This window comes from Rana temporaria, chromosome 2, assembly GCF_905171775.1.
Source record: "Rana temporaria chromosome 2, aRanTem1.1, whole genome shotgun sequence".
NCBI classification, from domain to species: Eukaryota; Metazoa; Chordata; class Amphibia; order Anura; family Ranidae; genus Rana; species Rana temporaria.
This window is the reverse complement of record NC_053490.1, coordinates 339,953,754-339,977,923: the sequence shown is the minus strand read 5'-3', so window position 1 is coordinate 339,977,923 and position 24,170 is coordinate 339,953,754. Positions and strand designations below refer to the sequence as shown.

Here is a 24,170-nt window from a genome sequence, read left to right as displayed (position 1 = left end):
TCCTCCTCCGTACAAGTGCTCTGCTCTGTGCGGCGCGCTGAGTCTGAAGACAAGGGGGTGTCACAGTCACTCTGCAGTCTGCACTATTGTAAGGGGGGGTGTTCTGTATATGAGGAGTGTACTGTATATGAGGGGATGTTCTGTATTGTGGGGGGGTGTTCTGTATGGGGGGGGTGTTAGTATGGGGGGGTTCTGTATTGTGGGGGGAGGGGGTTCTGTATGGGGGGTTCTGTATTGTGGGGGGGTGTTAGTATAGGGGGGTTCTGTATATGAGGGGGGGTTCTGTATTGTGGGGGGGTGTTCGTATAGGGGGGGTTCTGTATATGAGGAGGGGTTCTGTATTGTGGGGGTATTCTGTATAGGGGGGTTCTGTATATGAGGGGAGGTTCTGTATTGTGGGAGGGGGGTGTTCTGTATAGGGGGGTTCTGTATATGAGGGGGGTTCTGTATTGTGGGGGGGGTGTTCTGTATAGGGGGGTTCTGTATATGAGGGGGGGTTCTGTATTGTGGGGGGGGTGTTCTGTATGGGGGGGTTCTGTATTGTGGGGTGGTGTTAGTATAGGGGGGTTCTGTATTGTGGGGGGAGGGTGTTCTGTATGGGGGGGTTCTGTATTGTGGGGGGTTAGTATAGGGGGGTTCTGTGTATGAGGGGGGGGTTCTGTATTGTGGGGGGGGTGTTCTGTATATGAGGGGGGTTCTGTATTGTGGGTTTTTTTTGTATAGGGGGTTACTGTATATGAGGGGGGGTCTGTATTGTGGGGGCGTGTTCTGTATAGGGGGTCGGGTTCTGTATATGAGGGGGTTCTGTATTGTGGGGGGGTGGTATCTGTATAGGGGGGTTCTGTATTGTGGGGGGGTTCTGTATTGTGGGGGGGTTCTGTATTGTAGGGGGGTGTTCTGTATTGTAGGTGGGTGGTATCTGTATGGGGGGTTCCGTATTGTAGGGGGGGTCTGCACTGTCCAGAGGTGCAGTCTAATGTAAAGAGATATAGAGGTGCTGTGTAATGTAAAGGGGTTCAGAGGTGCAGGGTGCTGTGTAATGTAAAGGGATCCAGAGGTCCAGGGTGCTGTGTAATGTAGAGGGGTCCAGATGTGCAGTCTAATGTAAAGGGGTGCTGTGTAATGTAAAGGGGTCCAGATGTGCAGGGTGCTGTGTAATGTAAAGGGGTCCAGAGGTGCAGGGTGCTGTGTAATGTAAAGGGGTCCAGAGGTCCAGGGTGCTGTGTAATGTAGAGGGGTATAGTGATGCAGGGTGCTCTGTAATGTAAAAGGGTCCAGAGGTGCAGGGTGTTGTGTAATGTAAAGGGGTCCAGTGATGCAGGGTGCTGTGTAATGTAAAGAGGTCTAGAAGTGCAGTGTAATGTAAAGTGGTCCAGAGGTGTAGGATGCTTTGCAGGGTGCTGTGTAATGTAAAGGGAGTCCAGAGGTGCAGGGTGCTGTGTAATGTAAAGGGGTGCAGTGTAATGTAAAGGGGTCCAGAGGTCCCCTTTACATTAGCACTCTGATCACCCTCTAAATTTCAATAGCACCGGTACTTGGAAGTAACCAGGCGCTACAGAAATTTCACTTTTTTTTTTAACTCACATGATTTAAATGAATGACTGCAATCAGTTTAATTCAACCCATCTCGGTCAAACTTATGCCGCGTACACACGGTCGGAATTTCCGATGGAAAAAGTTTGATGGGAGCTTTTCATCTGATTTTCCGGCCGTGTGTATGCCCCATCGGACTTTTCCCCCCGGAATTTCCGACGGACTTAGAGAGCACGTTCCCTAAGCAGGGGGCGGGGGGGGCCGCAACGGGTGCTACACCCTGTTAGGGGTGTCAGGCCGACACCCCCCCTCCGCGACTGAGGCATGGCGCGGCCGCGGTGGCAGCATGATTGATGGCACGGCATGGCAGACTAGGTAAAACACAGCCTGGGCTATTCAGGGGGGGGGGTATGCGAGCCGTACCCAAGTTATACCCGCCGCCCGGGACCCGCCGCAATGATCCCCCTTCTCTGTGGCAGTGCCGCGGCTCTGATACTATCGGCTCAGCTGTGACTGTCTCTGTCTGACAGTCACACAGCCGAGTGTGAAGCTGCGGCCGCCTCCCCCCTCCTCCTCCGTACAAGTGCTCTGCTCTGTGCGGCGCGCTGAGTCTGAAGACAAGGGGGTGTCACAGTCACTCTGCAGTCTGCACTATTGTAAGGGGGGGTGTTCTGTATATGAGGAGTGTACTGTATATGAGGGGATGTTCTGTATTGTGGGGGGGTGTTCTGTATGGGGGGGGGGGGTGTTAGTATGGGGGGGTTCTGTATTGTGGGGGGAGGGGGTTCTGTATGGGGGGTTCTGTATTGTGGGGGGGTGTTAGTATAGGGGGGTTCTGTATATGAGGGGGGGTTCTGTATTGTGGGGGGGTGTTCGTATAGGGGGGGTTCTGTATATGAGGAGGGGTTCTGTATTGTGGGGGTATTCTGTATAGGGGGGTTCTGTATATGAGGGGAGGTTCTGTATTGTGGGAGGGGGGTGTTCTGTATAGGGGGGTTCTGTATATGAGGGGGGTTCTGTATTGTGGGGGGGTGTTCTGTATAGGGGGGTTCTGTATATGAGGGGGGGTTCTGTATTGTGGGGGGGTGTTCTGTATGGGGGGGTTCTGTATTGTGGGGTGGTGTTAGTATAGGGGGGTTCTGTATTGTGGGGGGAGGGTGTTCTGTATGGGGGGTTCTGTATTGTGGGGGGTTAGTATAGGGGGGTTCTGTGTATGAGGGGGGGGTTCTGTATTGTGGGGGGGGGGGGGTTCTGTATATGAGGGGGGGTTCTGTATTGTGGGTTTTTTTTTGTATAGGGGGTTACTGTATATGAGGGGGGGTCTGTATTGTGGGGGCGTGTTCTGTATAGGGGGTCGGGTTCTGTATATGAGGGGGTTCTGTATTGTGGGGGGGTGGTATCTGTATAGGGGGGTTCTGTATTGTGGGGGGGTTCTGTATTGTGGGGGGTTCTGTATTGTAGGGGGGTGTTCTGTATTGTAGGTGAGTGGTATCTGTATGGGGGGTTCCGTATTGTAGGGGGGGGGGTCTGCACTGTCCAGAGGTGCAGTCTAATGTAAAGAGATATAGAGGTGCTGTGTAATGTAAAGGGGTTCAGAGGTGCAGGGTGCTGTGTAATGTAAAGGGATCCAGAGGTCCAGGGTGCTGTGTAATGTAGAGGGGTCCAGATGTGCAGTCTAATGTAAAGGGGTGCTGTGTAATGTAAAGGGGTCCAGATGTGCAGGGTGCTGTGTAATGTAAAGGGGTCCAGAGGTGCAGGGTGCTGTGTAATGTAAAGGGGTCCAGAGGTCCAGGGTGCTGTGTAATGTAGAGGGGTATAGTGATGCAGGGTGCTGTGTAATGTAAAAGGGTCCAGAGGTGCAGGGTGTTGTGTAATGTAAAGGGGTCCAGTGATGCAGGGTGCTGTGTAATGTAAAGAGGTCTAGAAGTGCAGTGTAATGTAAAGTGGTCCAGAGGTGTAGGATGCTTTGCAGGGTGCTGTGTAATGTAAAGGGAGTCCAGAGGTGCAGGGTGCTGTGTAATGTAAAGGGGTGCAGTGTAATGTAAAGGGGTCCAGAGGTGCAGGGTGCTGTGTAATGTAAAGGGGTCCAGAGGTGCATGGTGCTGTGTAATGTAAAGGGGTCCAGAGGTGTAGGGTGCTGTGCAGGGTGCTGTTTAATGTAAAGGGGGTCCAGAGGTGCAGGGTGCTGTGTAATGTAAAGGGGTCCAGAAGTGCAGTGTAATGTAAAGGGGTCCAGAGGTGCAGGGTGCTGTGTAATTTAAAGGGGTCCAGTGGTGCAGGGTGCTGTGTAATGTAAAGGGGTCCAGTGGTGCAGGGTGCTGTGTAATGTAAAGGGGTCCAGAGGTGCAGGGTGCTGTGTAATGTAAAGGGGTCCAGTGATGCAGGGTGCTGTGTAATGTAAAGGGGTCCAGTGGTGCAGGGTGCTGTGTAATGTAAAGGGGTCCAGTGATGCAGGGTGCTGTGTAATGTAAAGGGGTCCAGTGGTGCAGGGTGCTGTGTAATGTAAAGGGGTCCAGAAGTGCAGTGTAATGTAAAGGGGTCCAGAGGTGCAGGGTGCTGTGTAATATAAAGGGGTCGAGTGGTGCAGGGTGCTGTGTAATGTAAAGGGGTCCAGAGGTGCAGGGTGCTGTGTAATGTAAAGGGGTCCAGAGGTGCAGGTTGCTGTGTAATGTAAAGGGGTCCAGAGGTGCAGGGTGCTGTGTAATGTAAAGGGGTCCAGAGGTGCAGGGTGCTGTGTAATGTAAAGGGGTCCAGAGGTGCAGGGTGCTGTGTAATGTAAAGGGGTCCAGAGGTGCAGGGTGCTGTGTAATGTAAAGGGGTCCAGAGGTGCAGGGTGCTGTGTAATGTAAAGGGGTCCAGAGGTGCAGGGTGCTGTGTAATGTAAAGGGGTCCAGAGGTGCAGTTGTGGAGAGGGGTACACAGTAGTGACAAAGAGATATTGAAGGATGCAGGGGACGCAGTGGGGTGTTTTTACATTTTACTGTGGGGGGTGCCAGATATAGGATCCGCCCCGGGTGCCAAATGCTCTAGGTACGCCTCTGGATAGTACCATCATGTAATGACCGATAAATCGTTCAGTGAACATAAATGAATCTTTTTTTTTTTTTTACATATACCTAGTGCAGGAAGCACATTAACCTTTCAATTTATTGTTCGCTCTGCAGAAACTTCCAAACTTGTCCTTAGTTTTTTCGGCTCAAACTTCCCAACAATTTTCGATTTTGTGGCCATTAACTGGCCGAAAACGAACGAACTGGCCAAATGACAGAATTTCAGACGATTTTTCGTATAGTGTATGGTCAGCATTAGTTGTAGTATGTAGATCAAGAGTTTCTGTTTCACTATCTGTGTACTTGTTTCTGGATAATGAATGCTAAAAGGTGAGCATTGTGGTCAGGCAACTACATTTTCCAGAAGGAAGTCAGCAATGATAGACTTTTTATTTTTTTCATAACTTGTAAATTACAAGGGAAAAAAATCTAATTGATCCCTTAATGGTGCTAGTAACTAATTTTCCCAAAAGTCTGTTTTTCGATATTTCACGCATACTGGAAATGTAATCTACTTTTTTTTCTTGTTTCTTCAGTTTTGAAATGTTGTATATAAATTATTTTACATGGTACATTTAATACCGGTGAGGGCTGGCAGGGGGGGCAGGGTGGAAATCTCCCCCCGGGCTGGTGACACTATGCACAGCCACCGGCCGCCACTATCAAATGCTGTTTTTGCAGAGCAGGAATATGCCTGCTGGAGCTCTGTTAACACAGGTCACGGCCGCTGCTCACCTCCCACAGTGCAGCCGTGCCTGTGTCAGCTCCGAGGTAGATGGCTGCAGAGCTGAGCTATGTCTCGTCTCACACATAGCTCATCACTTGCCTGACGAAGAGGTCCTGTTCGACTTCGAAACGTTGCTTCTTTCTGTGATCGTTTCTATGCATTAAAATGTTTTGGACGTTTTAAAATGATCCTTGGTGTGCTGGCGAATATATCTACATCACACATAGCTCAGCCTCAGCGCAAACCAGCGCTGAATCCCCTTCTCTCTCTGCACAGATACGAGGAGAGATAGAGCTCATCTGCTCCGCCTCCTTCTGAGTCTGCCCCGCCCACACTCCCTGGGCATGTGCGGGCACTGGACAGGAAGTTTGAACCAAAAAAAGCATCAGACAGCCTGCCTGCGCCTCAGCCTCCATCCTGGTAAGCTCACCCTCTCTAGTCTCTCCTGCCTCCCTGTGTATAAAAAGGGGTGCTCTGTGGACTTTGTTAAAGGGGAGGGGGGCAGGCTTTGGTGAGAAGAGACCCTCTTTACACAATAGTCCACAGCATGCACCTTTAAAGTTTCCCAGAACACCCCTTACATCAGATCTGATGTATATGGGGTCTGTGCGGCCTCTGATGTAAGGGGAGGCCTCTGTGCGGACTCTGATGTAAGGGGAGGCCTCTGTGCGGACTCTGATGTAAGGGGGGGCCTCTGTGCGGACTCATGTAAGGGGAGGCCTCTGTGCAGACTCTGATGTAAGGCGAGGCCTCTGTGCGGACTCTGAGGTTAGGGGGGCCTCTGTGTGGACTCTGATGTAAGGGGGGCCTCTGTGCGGACTCTGATGTAAGGGGAGGCCTCTGTGCGGACTCTGATGTAAGGGGAGCCTCTGTGCGGACTCTTGTGATCATGAAAAATCTTAGACGGTTTTCCTCAATCCATCACGTTTCCACGCTCTATGGGCCATTTGACTGGACTTTCCATCCAGCCTAAGGCTGCCAGCCCTCCCCTGTTTATTGCATATACCTAATTTTGTACATATCCTACATTCTTCTTATTTTTTGAGAGAATGGGGAAGGGTTAGAGCACCTGTTGAGTTTTAACTGCTATCTGGGGCCTTGTTAGATATTTACCCTCAGTTCCTGTCCTGCTGACGATATTTTACAAACAGAAGGTGGGGTAACTCTTCAATGTCAACACAAATAAACAGTAAATAGTAAGGCTTTTCTTTAGTAAAGTCTCCAAACTGCGGCCCGAGGGCCAGATGTGGCCCTTTGCTAGCCTACATCCGGCCCTTGGGGCAGTATTTCTCCCAATGATATGAGGCACTATTCCTCCCAATGGCACCAACAATGGGGCACTATTTCTTAGACGAAAAGCAATGATGTAGCACAATTCCTCCTCCTACTGCCCACCAACATTGGGGCCATGTTTATGCTCACTGATGCTCGGCCCTGGGGCATTTTCTACCCCGACTGGTCAGAGTCCGGCCCCCTGAAGTCTGAAAGACTGTAAACTGGCCCTTTGCTTGAAAAGTATGGAGACCCCTGCTATAAACCCTATCAAATTTTCATTTCCCTGTGTTCCTGTGCATTGTGTCCCTGTTGTAGATATTACCTCACTTCATCAGGACAGGAAGTGAGGGTAAATCCTTTGGATAAAATACGGTATGATGAGAACTTTGTTGTTGTTTGGGGCTCCTTTAGGGAGACTTACCCCTAACAGGGATTATTATACAGTTAAACAGTACTGTCTTTGAAAATATTTTAATGTATCAGACACGGTAAGCAATCCTTTTTATTATTATTCATGCAGTGTTTAATTCAGTTTACATTTTGATATAATGTACAGTACAGGCAGAATTTATATTTTTAATACAGGTTTTTATTTGTTTAATTTCAGCTCAGCTATGCCCACCACCACCAGATATTATCAATGGTGTAGTTTATCCTTTAAAGGATGAATATTCCTACCTGGACTCTGTGACGTACTCCTGCAATAGAAATTTGGCACTTATAGGTGAAAGCTCTGTCTCATGTAAGGAGGATGGGGAATGGAGTTCAAATGCCCCTGATTGCAAAGGTAAGTTATGTACATTCCAGTAAAAAAATAAATAAAACATATAAACATGAAAGGCATCTAGCAGACTCCACGTCAACAGGTATATAAACAAAGAAGGGATATGATGTCCAATAAAAGCAAATTCACTTTTACTTGTAATCCAAGTGCAATCCAAATCATATCAAATTTCAGCTGAGCAACAGTTTCCCGCATGCCATGGTCTTTTTTTCAATGCGAATAAGACAGATGAAAAACATCAAGATAAATCCCCCACACTGGAAGTCCCACTACTGTATCCTAGTGACCCCCATACACCATTAAATATCCACTGCATTAGCATCAAGAGAGTCCATTAACCCTTCATAGCCAAACTCATACTGGTCATCATAGGCATTCATATCCACATTCCAATTAACAATTTTTTATTAAATACTTGCAACATTTTAGTGTTAAATACACTTTTCTTTATATATCTAAAGTAAAAAGAAAGCATAATCATTTCCAGTTTATATACATAGCTGTGATCTTTACAAGAAGGGATACAAATCATAGTCATAGTCCTTCTTAAAGCGGAGGTTCACCCATAGCGAACACATTTTCCCCTTAGCTTCATGCTCGTTTTGCCTAGGGGAATCGGCTATTTGTTTTAAAATATGATCCGTACTTACCCGTTTACGAGATGCATCTTCTCCGCCGCTTCCGAGTATGGGCTGCGGGACTGGGCGTTCCTTCTTGATTGACAGTCTTCCGAGAGGCTTCCGATGGTCGCATCCATCGCGTCACGATTTTCCGAAAGAAGCCGAACGTCGGTGCGCAGGCGCAGTATAGAGCCGCACCGACGTTCGGCTTCTTTCGGCTACGAGTGACGCGATGGATGCGACCGTCGGAAGCCTCTCGGAAGACTGTCAATCAAGAAGGAACTCCCGCTCCCGAAGACCCATACCCGGAAGCGACGGAGAAGATGCATCTCGAAAACGGGTAAGTACGGATCATATTTTAAAACAAATAGCCGATTCCCCTAGACAAAACGAGCATGAAGCTAAGGGGAAAATAGAAATAAATAACGAATTGGGTGAACTCCCGCTTTAAAACCTTGTGGTTGCAAGGTGTTCTGTCTGTTGATCCACCAACCCTCTGTTCTCTTAAGTGACGAAATCCTTTTGCCCCTTTTCCTGTGTTTAGATGTCCCTTCTAAGATCATAAATCAGTACAGTGTATAACTGTTCTATAAAATATCTAGGAACAGGGAGTAGGGTGACCACATTTCCACACTGCCATTCAGGGACACACCCCCTCTCTCACCTTCCCCAAAAAAAGATGAGGGGGCGGGGGGTAATGTAGTCTTGGGGTTGATGGGGAATTTGGCGGCAGGTTATTTGTCAGGAGGAATGTGCCACTTTCCACCAGCTGCAGTGCCGCTTTTCACCCATAGCCTGCCACCAGATGCAGTGCTGCCGTCACTCCCTCTGCATGAGCCACGTGTGTAGAAGGAAAGGAGTGGCGTCGCTATCTGGAGAGTGAAGATCACACCAGTCCCTACTGCTTGCCACTGGGTGCCGGAGAAGGAGGGGGTGCCGAGGTGGGTGGGGACAGCAGTGCTGCACTAGGCGCAGGCCTCGCTCCCGGTCTCACTGTCTGAGAGTAAATTGGCACTGGTTGCAAGACGCCAGGCAGCCCCAGCCCTAGCAACCATTTCCAGAAATGTAGATATTAGTTAGTAGGGGGTGGCTGTGTCCTCTATTTAATTCCGGGACATTGTATTGTCCCGGAATGAGGGTGCCCGGCACCCGGGACAGACATGTCAATTGCAGGACAGTCCCGGGCAATCCGGGACACGTGGGCACCCTAACAGGGAGGTCTATAAAAAATCTAGGAACAGGGAGTCCTGGTTGTCTGTTGCAGATTGAATGATTGTGCTGTGTGATCCGATCTTTCATCTTTTAGGTAGTTTCCCCTCACCTACATTATAACAATTTGCATGAGCAGCATAAAAACATACATGACATATGAGGACTGAAAAGTATGACAACATTTGATCTTAGATTCCTGACTGGTCTATGTGTGAAACTCCCACTATTGGTCATCAAACGACACTGTGTGCAATTAAGGCTCAGGAAAGATCAGTTTCTGTCTGTTTCTGAAAAACTGCTCTTACCAACATGTCTGGCAATTATTGTTTTCTCCAAAAGTCTTGCAATGGGACTGTTTGAAATTCCTGTACAGCCGGGATTTACCAGGATCAGCCAGTGCTATTTTATTATTTTAAAGATGTCACTACTATATATATGGTATTGCACTGAACATGGAATACGCTTAGTGCAATTTATTTACTGAGCTACTTATGTATCTTTAAATGGCTTCATTCTGGCCAAACGTTTTGTATAATCTTTTTCAGATAACCGGGAATCCTTCCTACGGAGATATTGTGTTCTCCCCACAGGGGGGCCAGAAAAAAACACAGTGATTATTGCTAGCAGCTATAGCTGCTGGCATTAATCACATAAAAAAAAGACAACTTGGGTACAAACGGCCTGCCCATACATTGTTCTCTGCTGAACCGACCAAGATTCAAACCATCTATGGCTGGCTTAATGACATATGGAATGCAGCGGTTGTAGGTGCATGGTTCCAAACGCAGACAGTGTGAGTTCAGGGACATGCACCCACACGGATGTCAAGTTGGGAGCAGTGTACATGCAGCCGCTGTGTCCTAATTGACATGAATAGGACTGCCTGCACATGAATGCACAGAACACCTGTGTATTCCCATGAAGCCACTGTGTCCCAATTGACGTTGATGGGACTACCTGTATGGGGTTGCACCTGTGCATCCCTGTGCAGCTAAAATGGGCCTCGCTGTAATATGCCCTGCATGAACAAGGCCTTAGGCCTTGTTTAGATTTGCCGTTAGGGTGCAACAAAAATGTGCTGTTGAGCTGCGTTTCTGCCACCCGCCAAGTGTCCCCCCCTTAGGATGAAATGGGCAGTGGATGGGGGTGTTCACATGCCACAGCTCCAATGCTTTGCTTTGAGCCCACGGCAAAGTTTATTTTCTTTGCTTCCGCTGAATGCTACACATTCAAGTCAATGGGGAGCGCTGCCAATGTCCTGCAACCACGTGCAATACACTTGGTTGCCGCGCATTTGTTGGAAAAAATGGGGTTAAAACAGGCAGTGAGGAAGCAGTGCATTGCTTCCTCATCGCCTTTCAGTAGCCTCTGGAGCATGAACCTAATGTGGCAAGGGAGGTTTAGATGCATTTTTAAATCTACCCTTAGGCCTTCTACATGGGGTGGAGACTCAGCTGGGAATTTGTCTGCTGAATCCTGCTGGGCAAGCAGATGGCTGGTTCGTACCTGCTCTGCTTGTGCAGAGGAGACCCAGCCCACTGCCCTCTGTACTTTGGCTGGATGCAATTGCCGAAAAGAGAAGCAGAGGGGGGAGCCAACAATGGCATCAAGCCCCAGGTGATCTGTGCTGAGGGGAGGAGGGGAGCGGCCGGTGCTGGTTGTTATAAAGCTGCTGGGAGGGTCAGTGGCAGAGTAAGGGAACAGTAAGGGGGTGGGGGCATTTTAGCGGCCAGTGCAGCAGAGGATGTGGAGCGACAGAGAGCAGTAAGTGACAGGCAGGAAGCCCAGGCGGGTGGCGGGTCACATTTTAAGTGAAAACATATGATCAGAGGATTGTTATCTGCTGATAGATCCTATTATTTAGTTCAGCAGAGTCTGCTGAACAATTCAGCTTTAAGCCCCTTTCACACAACCGGACCAATCGGGACCGTTTGTCCGTTTTGACCCATTGTTCTATATGGAGCAGTGTCCACTGACACCTGCGGGCATCTGATCCGGTCCGCTAAAAACAGACGGATGTGGGTACGTTTGCGATCTATTTGGTGGGTCGGATGACTGTTAGATGAAAACAGACGGGGCAGTCTGTTTCCATCTGACCGCCCTATAGAGAACAGGGGGTCTGTGTCCGTGTCCACTCCGCTATGCAGAACTGTCATCTGCCTGCTCAGCGGGCAGTCTTGCTTGACGGATTCCGCTCCGTCTGAAGGGGACCATAAGCTCATGGTTACTGGAGTGACCATAAGCTTATAGCAGGAGAAATGTCCGATCCATATACACTATACTGTCAAAAGTATTGGGATGCTTGCCTTTACACTGTAAACATATGGGGCCAGATTCCCGTACATTCCGCGTCGGCGTCGCGTAAGGTATTTACACTACGCCGCCACAACTTACAGGAGCAAGTGCCGTATTCCCCAAACACTTGCTCCGTAAGTTGCGGCGGCGTCGTGTAAATGGCCCGGCATATGGCCGCGTAATTCAAAGGGGACGGCTTGTATTCAAATTAAGCACGCCCCCGCGCCTATCGAACTGCGCATGTGCCGGGCGGAAAAATAGCCCAGTGCGCATGCTCCAGCTCACGACGGAAAACGTCAATGACGCCGACGTGAGCGTCATTGACGTAAAGTCGTATTCGTGAACGACTTAGGAAAACGTCGTAACCGACGGAAAAAGCAGACGCGGACCCGACGCCATACTTTACATGGCATACGGCGGACTGGCGTAAGGTTACCCCTCATATAGCAGGGGTAACCTTACGCTTACGGAAACGACGTACGTGACGACTACGAGACGCAAATTCGTTCGGGAATCGGCGTATCAGGCTCATTTGCATAGTCAAATGAGAACTGAACGTAAACGCCACCTAGCGGCCGGCGTCGCGTTACATCTAAGATCCGACGGTGTAAGTGACTTACACCTGTCGGATCTTGGCCGTATCTATGCGAAAATGATTCTAGGAATCACTCGCATAGATACCCGGGGCCAAAAACAGAGATACAACGGTGTTTCCTGAGTTGCACTGTCGTAACTCTTTTGAGAATCTGGCCCATGAAGTTTAATGGCATCCCAGTCTTATTCCGTAGGGTTCAATATTGAGTTGGCCCACCCTTTGCAGCTATAACAGCTTCAACTCTTCTGTAAAGACTGTCCACAAGGTTTAGAAGTGTGTCTATGAGAATGTTTGACCATTCTTCCAGAAGCGCATTTGTAAGGTCAGGCCACTGATGTTGGACAAGAAGGCCTGGCTTGCAGTCTCCCCTCTAATTCATTTCAACAGTGTTCTATCCAGTTGAGGCCAGGCCAGTCAAGTTCCTCCACCCCAAACTTGCTCATCCATGTCTTTATGGAACTTGCTTTGTGCACTAGCCTAAATTATTTGTTTTTCAGGGGATGGGCTTGGCCCCTTAGTTCCAGTGAAGGGAACTCTTAAAGCGTCAGCATGCCAAGGCATTTTAGACAATTTCATGCTTCCAACTTTGTGGGAACAGTTTGGAGATGGCTCCTTCCTGTTCCAACATGACTGCGCACTAGTGTACAAAGCAAGGTCCATAGACATGGATGAGCAAGTTTGGGGTGGAGGAACTTGACTGACCTGCACAGAGTCTTGACCTCAACCCAATAAAACATCTTTGGTATGAATTAGAGCAGAGGCTGCGAGCCAGGCCTTCTCGTCCTACATCAGTGTCTAACCTCACAAATGCGCTTCTGGAAGAATGGTCAAACTTTCCCATAGACAAACTCCTAAACCTTGTGGACAGCCTTCAGAAGAGTTTAAGCTGTTATACCTTCAAAGGGTTAGCCAACTCAATATTGAACCCTATGGACTAAAACTGGGATGCCATTAAAGTTTATGTGCGTGTAAAGGCAGGTGTCCCGATACTTTTGACAAAATAGTGTATATCAAGTTACTGTATTTATTTATTTATTTATTTTTAATCCTCCAAGTACCTCATTCCTGCAACGCTGTTGTGTGGTCACATGACCTTTTCCTGTTCTTTGACATATGCAGAGAAAGATCCTCGGAGTGTGTCTGGCCAGCCCTAGTTGGTGCTGTGCCAGTCACATGACTAAAAAAACTGTTTCATAAGAACAATTCAAATTGGATTATAAGTGATTATAAAAATGACTGTTTTACAGCTCCAAATACATTTTTATTGAACACCACTTGTGTATTTTATGTGCATTAACCACTTAACCCGCGGACCATATTGCTGCCCAAAGACCAGAAGACTTTTTGCGATTCGGGACTGCGCCGCTTTAACTGACAATTGCGCGGTCGTGCGACGTGGCTCCCAAACAAAATTGGCGTCCTTTTTTTCCCACAAATAGAGCTTTCTTTTGGTGGTATTTGATCACCTCTGCGGTTTTTATTTTTTGCGCTATAAACAAAAATAGAGCGACAATTTTGAAAAAAAATAATATTTTTTACTTTTTGCTATAATAAATATCCCCCAAAAATATATAAAAAAAACATATTTTTTCCTCAGTTTAGGCCGATACGTATTCATCTACATATTTTTCGTAAAAAAAAATCGCAATAAGCGTTTATTGATTGGTTTGCTCAAAAGTTATAGCGTTTACAAAATAGGGGGTATTTTTATGGTATTTTTATTAATATATTTTTTTACTAGTAATGGCGGCGATCAGCGATTTTTTTTCGGTACTGCGACATTATGGCGGACACTTCGGACACTTTTGACACATTTTTGGGACCATTGGCATTTTTATAGCGATCCGTGCTATAAAAATGCATTGGATTACTATAAAAATGCCACTGGCAGTGAAGGGGTTAACACTAGGGGGCGGGGAAGGGGTTAAGTATGTCCCTGTGTGTTATCTTACTGTGGGGGGGGTGGCCTCACTAGGGGAAACACTGATCCTCTGTTCATACATTGTATGAACAGAGGATCAGCATTTCCCCTGCTGACAGGACCGAGAGCTGTGTGTTTACACACACAGCTCCCGGTCCCCGCTCTGTAACGAGCGATAGCGTGTGCCCGGCGGCGATCGCGCCCGCCGGGCACACGCACGGGAGTCGGGGGCGAGTGGGGGCGCGCACGCGCCCCCTAGTGGCGGCTCAAAGAGCCGCCGTATAGCTACGGGCTCTCGCCCAGGAGAGCCGACCTGCCGCCGTATAATGACGGTGCACGGTCGGCTAGTGGTTAATATGGTGTAAGCAGAGTCATAGATGACTGACACTAGCTTTCATTTTGTTCAGACTGCATTTTCATCCAAGGCTTTTTTTTTTTACTTTACTGGTATTAGCAATTACATGTTATATTAAAACTATGTGTTTTTGTGAGTTTCTTAGTGAATGTAATCAATCAGCATACTATAGCCCATCCCGATAGTGTTTAGCAATAGGCGAACTTGAGAGCAAGGGAGGGAGTGTCATTTACCACTGTGCCTACACCCACATGTGTAACTCTATGTATGTGTGCTGCACAGTTAAGAAAAAGTAGGAAATTAAAAGCTAAGAAGGCAAATTAATTTGAGCATGCTCCATAGAGGTCACCAGGGGTTTAACATAAAAAAATGGTTGAGGGGAGGCTGGAGATCTGCTTTAATATTAATACATACGGATGTGTTTTTTTTTTTTTGTCAACAGTGGTTAATTGTTTAAATCCACATGTACCCAATGCGATAAAGATATCTGGAACTTCAGGCCCATATAATTTGAATTCCGTTGTGAGATTCGTGTGCCCAACAAGCACTCATGTGTTGAATGGATCTGACACTATTAAATGTAATCAGAATAGTGAATGGGAACCTACTCCTCCAAGATGCCTTGGTAAGTCATTTCATATAATATTTTTGTACAAATAAAATGTATTTGTGTCTTTGGGTTATATGGAAAGTTGTTTGGCCTCTCCCCAATATGCATTTACCATAATACATATTTGATTTTATTATTAGTATTTGAAATAAAAAAATAAAGTTTGTACTTCCAGTTCAAAAACAATACTTCGTAAATCTATATTGACCAATATCTAGCAAACCATGTCAAGAAGGTAACATACTGAATATATTTTGTTAAGCCTTCACAATAAGTAATTTTTTCCATATCTCGGTTCAGAAATATAAACCAGTAGGAAGGTTTAACTCTTCCTTACTATTTCAAAAACAAAACAAACAAAAAAATGGCTGGAGATAGGCTCCTCGTGTTGTAAAGGAACTAGGCCTTTGTTAATCTTTTGCTAAATTTTCCAGTCAGTCACAGCACTTCTGGTGACAGGCTGACAGCGCTAAGCCACTGCTTCACAATTAGCAGTAGACATAATGCTAAGCATACTAAAAAATAGATTTTGGGTTGACTTTAGATTATTCATTGCAATATTTTTTATTGTACAGCATCGCGTAGTAATCAGGGTGTTGATCAGCCAAAACTGAGATTGGGAGTGATTTCACTTTAGAACAGGTTATCGTAAATTTTTTAGGTATGCAATTGTTTAAAGTGGTTCTAAAGCCTAAACATTTTTTATGTTAATGTATTGTCTACATTAAGGTAATCCACATCTAGGGTGCAGTTCTTCCTGAGCCTACAGAACTGCCTCTTGGGAATATTTTTAATCTAGTTTGGATGGTGGCAACAATGATAATGCAGATAGGAATTTCCAGATGAAGGTTTTACGTGGGTTTTAGATGTTATCCGACCATCAATAGTAGACAGTTCTAAATTTAAAAAAGCCAATTCCAAATCATGTATGTGTAAAGTAAACGTACTTGTCATTACAATGGTTTACAAAAGGTTCAATGGTAGATGGAAGCAACCCAAATAACAATAACAAAATCAATATACCTCCCGCAAAAGAAAATATTTTCTGCCAAGGGGCTATTTCTCCAGATACAGGACTGCTCCCACCAGCCCATGCTGATGTTGGCATAACATGTAGCAAAGGACATGCCCATGGCAGTGTCTTATATCTGGAGATCATAACCCCCTTGGAAATTAAAATAGTTGTGTTCAAGGCAGAAGAGTGTACTGAGGTATTTATGTATACAAGGAATTGCCACCACGTGATAGCCAGTGGTAGGATTTCTCCCAGGTATAGTTGGCCAAAGTGCCAAGAAGATGTAGGAAGTCACGGATGTAAGAAGGAAAGGACTGCACCAGAAGTTGTTTGAAGAAATCTATGTACTGGGAGAGCCCATTGCTTATACTCTCCATGATGGCTATTATGGGCCTACCAGGAAGGTTATAATGGTTTTTATGCACCTTCAGCAGATGTTAAAAATAGGTGTGCTTAAATAAATCTTCTCCCTCTCCTTTACCGCTTCGGTATGATGCTTAAAACGTCAACAGTTTCTTCAGAGAGCCAGCTTAACAAAGGGAGTGGAACCCCCTGAAATACATAGCAGCCCGCCCCTCCATCTGACGTTGCTTGGACTTCTGTAAGCAGCACAAGTTATGACCGTAGACACCGGCAGCCATCCATCCCTTTGGCAGGTCTTCTGTGCACAGCAGCTGCCTATGAGGCTAACTGGATTGTTGCTCTGTGCCATCTTCTATAACTTGCTGCCTCTGGAGCCGGAGTAGGACTTTTTAGATGTAAATGTGCTTTTTGCCCTACAGTCACACTATAGTTTCTTAAGAGATGTAACAGCAATGTGGGAGGCCGTGACTGGGTGTGTAACTATTGAACACCAAAACGTATTTTTGTTCCCCATTGACATCAATGATGTGGGACTTATTTTCCTTCCACTGGTACCATTGATATTGACAGGTGACCTAGGCAGGTGCCAAGGTTCTGATGGTTATGTGGGGGCCTGGCCTCAGTTCAGCAACAGTTATCATCTATACAGCCACTCAATCACTTCAAATTCATCCTGCTCGGCTTGGATCAGTAGGACTCGGCTGCCACAAGGGTGACATCACTACGCAAGTAGGGGGGGCGTGGTTACCCTGCTCCTTTGTCAAACCGATAAGGAAGGAGGAGGCTGTGAATGTAGTGCTTTTAAATGAAAGGTGAGAGGGGAAATGCATATATGAGAACTCCTCCCAATACTTGAGGGACATCATATGTTTTATGTGGTGTGGTACGCTGACAGATCGAGCTTTGAGCTGTCAGATGGCTAAGTGGAATGTCACAGGGGGAATATTTTTAGAACAAGGAGGAGAGTGTATTCCAGTGGTGAATGGGGACATTTTTTAGAAAGAGCTGGTTAGCTCACACACATAAACATATATCCCCTAGGCTAGTGTTTCAAATGGAGATGTAAAAAAAAGTGAAAATAATCAATGAAATAGGCATTTGGTGAAAATTAAACATAAAAAAAAATAAAGATTAGAAGATGAAACTAAAATTCTTTATTAATATTCGGTAAGTTAAGTATCCCCTTTATGGATCACTGCCTTGCTGTGGCGAAGGTGCTTGCGTAATTCAGTGAAGCTATGAGCTATGCTGTGTAGGCTCAGCCAAGACAGACAGGTCACAATGGAGAATTCTGACAAAACGTGATCCACTGGAGAAGGAAATGGCAACCCCCTCCAGTATCCTTGCCAAGAAAACCTCATGAATAGAAACAAAAGGCTAACAGATAAGACACTGGAAGAAGAGTCCCCCAGACCTGAAGGTGTCCAATGTTCTACTGGGGAAGAGCAGAGGGCAATTACAAGTAGCTCCAGAACTAATGAAATGGCTGGGCCAAAGCTGCAAGGACTCTCAGCTGTGGAGAAGAAGAATACTGCATAGGAACCTGGAATGTAAGATTAATGAATCTGGGTAAGCTGGATGTGGTCAAACAGGAGATGGCAATATTGAACATCGATATCTTGGGAATTGGTGAACTAAAATGTAGACATGTGCAATTCGTTTATTTCCAAATTAGTTTTTTAACAAATTTTGACCAATTAGTTAATCCCGAAATTTCCGAATATCCGAATACTCGAATTTCCGAATACTCGAATGCTCGAACTTCCGAATACTCGAATTTCCGAATACTCGAATTTCCAAATACTCGAATTTCCGAATTCTCAAAAATTAGAAATTTTGGAAATTCGGAAATGTAAAATTTCAAAATGCTGAAATTCGGAAATTCGAGAATTCAAATTCTAAAATTTGAAATTCTAAAATTCAAATTCTAAAATTAGAAATTCAGAAATTCGAAAGTTTAAAATTCTAAAATTTGAAAATTCTAAAATTTTAAATTTACTAATTTACGATTTCCGAATTTTCAAATTTCCGCTGGCCTGAAATTGAAAATTAAGAAAACTACGTTTATAGCAACCGGTCCCATCACTTATTGGCAAAAAGGAGAAGAAATGGAAACCGTAACAGATTTTATCTTTCTAGCGGAGACCTCAACCTACCGACCAAGTGTCATATAGTCACACCTATGGTATTCCCAGTAGTATTCTATGGCTGTGAAAGTTGGACCATAAGGAAGGCTGAATGCAGAAGAATTTATGCTTTTTAACTATGGTGTTGAAGAAGACTCTTGAAAGTCCCTGGGACGGAAAGAAGATCAAACCAGTTAATCCTGAAGGAAATCAACCCTGAATATTCACTGGAAGGACAGATTCTGAAGCTGAAACTCAAATATTTTGGCCACTTAATGCAAAGAAAGGACTCAATGGAAAAGATCCTGTTGCTGGGAAACATGGAAGGAAAAAGGAGAAGAGGATGGCAGAAAACAAGATGGATAGATAGCATCCTCGAAACAATGAACATTAAGTTAACCAGTTAGCAACCGCCCTATAGACGAAATACGTCTACAAGGCGGTTGCTTAACTCTAGGAGGGCGTCAATGTACGTCCTCCTAGAATCGTGCTCCCGCGCGCCCTGTGGGGCGCGCACACGGGAGTCTCCGTGACCGCCGGGTCCTCCGGACCCGGCTGATCACGGATCACGGTAAATCGCCGCTGATAGCGGCGGTTTACCACGTGATCGCTCCGTCCAATGACGGAGCGATCACTAGTACACAAACCGGCGTCATGTGATGACGCTGGTTCCTCCCTCTCCTCTCTGTACCGAACGGTACAGTGTGAGAGAGGAGAGGGGAGAGAGCGGAAGCAGCAGCAGCTGCTGCTGCTGCTGCTGCGGGCTGGATCTGTGACACATGCAGTCACAGATCCAGCCATCGATCCCTCCCTGTGCAATACTCTGCAGTACCAGCCATACTCTGCAATGCCCCCACACTCTGCAATGCCCCCACACTCTGCAATGCCCCCACACTGTGCAATACCCCAAAATACTCTGCAATGCCCCCACACTCTGCAATACCCCAAAATACTCTGCAATGCCCGCAATACTCCGCAATGCCCCGCAATACTCCGCAATGCCCCGCAATACTCCGCAATGCCCCGCAATACTCCGCAATGCCCCACAATACTCCGAAATACTCCGCAATACCCCGCAATACTCCGCAATACCCCGCAATACCCCGCAATACTCCGCAATACCCCGCAATACTCCGCAATACCCCGCAATACTCCGCAATACTCCGCAATACTCCGCAATACCCCACAATACCCCACAATACCCCGCAATACCCCGAAATACTCCGCAATACCCTGCAATACCCCACAATACTCCGCAATACCCCACAATACTCCGCAATACCCCACAATACCCCACAATACTCCGCAATACCCTGCAACGTCGTCTATGGGGATTTTTAAGTAGCGAAGTTTGGCGCCATTCCACGAGCGTGTGCAATTTTGAAGGGTGACATGTTGGGTATCTATTTACTCGGCGTAACTTCATCTTTCACATTTATGCAAAAGAATGAAGAAAAAATACTAAATTTGACAAATTTTATAACAGAAACAAAGAAAAAAAATTTTTTTTTACAGAATTTTCAGTCTTTTTTCTTTTATAGCGCAAAAAATAAAAAACCCAACGGTGATTAAATACCACCAAAAGAAAGCTCTATTTGTGTGGAAAAAAAGGACGAAAATTTCATTTGGGTACTGTGTTGTATGACTGAGTAATTGTCATTCAAATTGTGAGAGCACCGAAAGCTGAAAATTGGTCTGGTTATTAAGGGGGTTTACGTGCCCAGTGGTCATGTGGTTAAGCAAGCTCCGGGAGGCAGTGGAGGACAGAAAAGCCTGGCGTGCTGAGGTCCATGCAGTTACAAAGAGTCGGACACGACTTAATGACTAAACAACAACACATTTTGTATTGTAATTAAGTAATGTGGAGTATTACATTTAGTTTTTAGAACCTCACTCTGTTGTATATAGTCTGTGTTGAGTGTGACCATCCCCACCTATTCCTTTTATAGCTAATGAAAGCGTGGGGAGCTGTCAGGATTGGTTGCAATCACTGGGTCATCATTTTTTTTTCTGGAAAGTTAGCAGCCAGTGGACATCATGACCGACAATGGATTTACAAGGAGGGACTTTTTTTGTCATTTCAATAAAAAATAAAGGGCTTTTTAAAAGTGTGGGTGTCTTTACTTCTAGACTGTTATTCTTCTTTCTATGAATTGGTAGGGATACTATGTACCACATACCCATTTATGTAGGTGGACCGTATATGGGGTTGTTTTTAAAGGGAGCATGAGGTACCCCCTTAAAATCCATACCAGACTCAAAAGTTCTGGTATGCATTTTGGGGGCAAAAGTGAAATTTACAAAGAAAATAAATAATATAGTTTAAATTACCGTCAAATGATATTCATTGTCAGCTTCTTTAAAAAAAAAAAAAAAAAGAAACAGCACAAAAACTCCCGCAAAAGTCCTTCAAGATACATATCAAACCCTTGAAGGGCTCTGTGTGCTGTCTTGCTTTTTTTTGTTTGTTTTTTGTTTAGAAACTGACAATGATTTCATTTTATATATTTTTTTTCATTTGTAAATGTTAGTGCTACTGCACCACTTCCTGTACATCAGAAATATGCACCTCCTTTAGAGGCCCTAAGGTATGTACGTTAAACAAATTGAGCCATTTTAATGTTCCCTTTTAAATAGTTAAAACTAATTATTGCTCCTGGCCAAATGGAATTTTTAAAACGTTTGCATTGATACATGTGCCCAGCCCCTATGCTATTTTTTGACACCCCCTTGCTTATTTGTCCAGAAAATTAGAATTTTTAATTTGACAGATTTGCCTCCTATTGACTTCAGTGGGGTTCGGCATTCAAACGTCGATGTTTTCCGAGTGTTGTTTGAAGCGAACACAGGTCATTTTGACTCATCACTATTTGCCATAATGTACCATTATGCCATGTAAAATATGAGTGCTCCTGTGCCCAGCCTTAGGTCTGCTTTAACTCCGCAGATTTATTAAAATTCAGCATTTGGCACTATAGTGATCTTTTAATTTTAAATTGCAAATAAACTAGATAAAATTGTTCCACTCCTATAATTATCAAATGTATTTTGTTTTTTTTTTGGGGGGGGGGGGGGTTGTTGGAAATGTTTTTTGTCATAGTTTAAGGCTCCATGCACACTGAAGCTCATAAACTGCAGTTTATTGGAGTTTGGGTGTTTTTTTTTTTAAAAGCCCATAAACTGCACTCTATGTTAGCCTATGTGTCCATGCACACATGGACGTTTTTTAGCGTTAATGAGCAGTGGAGATTATGGGCTTTTTTCAGAACGCCAGAAATTAGCTTTCAAAGTGCCGTTTTTCGACAGGAAAAAAAACGGAAAAAGACGCAAAACGCAGAAAAACACCAATACACACTCAAATGCAGCTCGCCAGCATTTCTTTGCGTTTTTTGATCCATTGAAAAAAAAGAAAAGTAAAAAAACGCTAATAAACGCTATTGCAAAAACTCTAAAAAACGTTGAAAGGCTCCCTGCAAAACTACTGCCGTTTTTTATAGCTTTTTTTTAGCGTCCAGTGTGCATGGAGCCTAAGGAAAATTGTATTATAACACATTTCATGTTTTCATATTGGAATATTTCCTTAATTGATGTTAGTGTTATTTTTTTTAACAGATCCTGTTTTTTAGTTTTATCAGAATAAACAACATTTTGACAACTTTAATGTTCCTACTATTTATTTTACAGTATTTACAATCTAAAATACTACACAATTTCTCCCACTTTGGTAAAACAAATTATTTTCTTCTATTATAACTAAATTTATAGTTCTCTTTCAGGTGTTTGCAGGTATGTTCCTGAGATCTATTTTGCTGAACCGGTAGAACCTACAAGAGAGAATTTTTTTGTGCAAGGCACAACACTCCAGTTCAAGTGCAAGGAAGGTTATAAACCTGTACCAGATGTAAATAATGTTCTAACTTGCTCCGGGAGAACATGGACTTCACATAAAACATTTTGTATACGTACGTATTTGTGGAATACTTAGAACCTAGTCCTCGGTATGAAAATTGTGACGGTATTGGTATGATATCCCCGTCAAAGATTCCCTTCTTCCGTAAGAACGTCACCCAATATTCCACTAGGAGGAATATTCCTGAGATCGCCCATTAAGCCACACATTAGTCCAGGCTTACTGCTAGAACAAGACAGAGTTTAATGTTATATCACACAGCTTATATGTCATTTCCAAAACTGTTACAATGACAAATCTCCGCCCCCCTCTTACACAGTGGGGGGTCTTCAATACAGCTCCTTTGAAATAAAGATATTTCTTTGAACTAATCAGTATCTAGCCGGTTCGGCACCGCATATAGAGAGATAATTACCACAATGAAGCAATCAGCATAATTAACATGAGCCACTTATCTAATCACAGTAACCAGTAAACACAGGGCTAGGACAATTAACATTTGAAACAGGACTGGCTGCAGAAGGGCAAATACCATTAACAGCCTTAAACAAGCAGGGAGGATTAAACTGAAGCATATAGGTAAAAAGTCCTTCACAATGGCCCCCCTTTCTCCCTGCTCCGGCAAACCCGGTTGGACCTTTCCTGGTCCAGTAGGGTTGACGGGTTCAGAGCTTTTAGTCCGAGGTTAACTCCGTTTGGCGTGACTGACCTCCCTTGGCAACTGCTTCAGACTCAGGTATACCACCGGGTCGTCAGATCACACGCCGTTCAGTCCCCAAGTCTTTGTGCGATCTGTAGAGTCACCAGAAGTCAGTGTGAAGACGGCGAATGGGTCTGTGCGCCGCCATCTAGGTGTCCCGCTATGGGAGGGGGCAGGTTATGGCTCTGAAGTGACAGTCACAGGAGATTCATAAAAAGAAAAAGTTATATTTGTTGAAATGCTGTAGCACTGGTGCTCAGAGTCCGGGGGGGGGAGGGGACTCAGAGCCCCATAAGGTCAGCCACCCCCTGCTCCCTCCGCAGCCGCTGGTTCTCCTCTTTGAGCTTCTCCAGCTCCATCTCCAGTTCATGGAGCCTGGGGGGGTCAGTCCGCTGTGACCTCAGGTGGTTGTTCTCCTCCTCCATGCGGCTTATGCACTCCTCCAGCTCTATGTACTCACGGATCAGATCCTGCTTGCTCATGTCCTGCAGGCTTTCCACGTGGTCCTTCATCATCAGGAACTGGGTGGAGGTGTAAGGGGCCACCGGTGGGCCCTTGGCGAACATCTCGGCCCGCATCTGGGGCGCCCGCTGTGATTCCATCTCCAGTCGCTTCTTCTCCTCCCAGGTCCGCTGGTTATATGACTTCCAGGACCTCTTCTTCTTGGAGGGTAGCTGGCGGTGCCTCTTTCTGCCCAGCTCCCTCCAAGGCCCCTCCGGCTCATGGCTGTCGCCCATGACCAGCTGACAATGGTGTTCCCTGTTGTCCGTAATAACAGATTGTACCATGAGGGCTTCGTAAGGGGTGCCCAATGGTTCTTCCTGACCCAGCTCCTGGGGATCCCAAGCCGAGTCTACACAATGGGCTGCTGCTGGTGGGCGGTACCCAGGTTGAGACCAATTTGACCTGGTGTTGTCATTCATGGGGCAATTCTGCTTGAAGTGACCCAACTGTTTGCACCGGAAGCAGCGTTGTTCGTTGTCCTCCTGGCGTGGGTAGCGAGGGCTAGATGTCATCGGTCTGTTAGGCGGTTGGTATCTAGCGGCTGGTGGGTGTGAGGGTGCCGTTGGTCGTGGAGG

The 24,170-nt window shown here is 45.7% G+C and overlaps 1 protein-coding gene across 6 annotated transcripts in view; it reads left to right on the top strand.

Moving 5' to 3' along the window:
- LOC120928425 (C4b-binding protein alpha chain-like) overlaps positions 1-24,170 on the top strand; it is a 232,455-nt gene that overhangs the window by 86,416 nt on the left and 121,869 nt on the right. For all 6 annotated transcript variants that reach the window (XM_040339524.1, XM_040339522.1, XM_040339521.1 and 3 more), the window contains 3 exons: positions 7,193-7,372; positions 14,810-14,992; positions 22,258-22,443. In XM_040339524.1, coding sequence (XP_040195458.1) covers positions 7,193-7,372; positions 14,810-14,992; positions 22,258-22,443 — 549 coding nt within the window. The remainder of the gene's footprint in view (positions 1-7,192; positions 7,373-14,809; positions 14,993-22,257; positions 22,444-24,170) is intronic.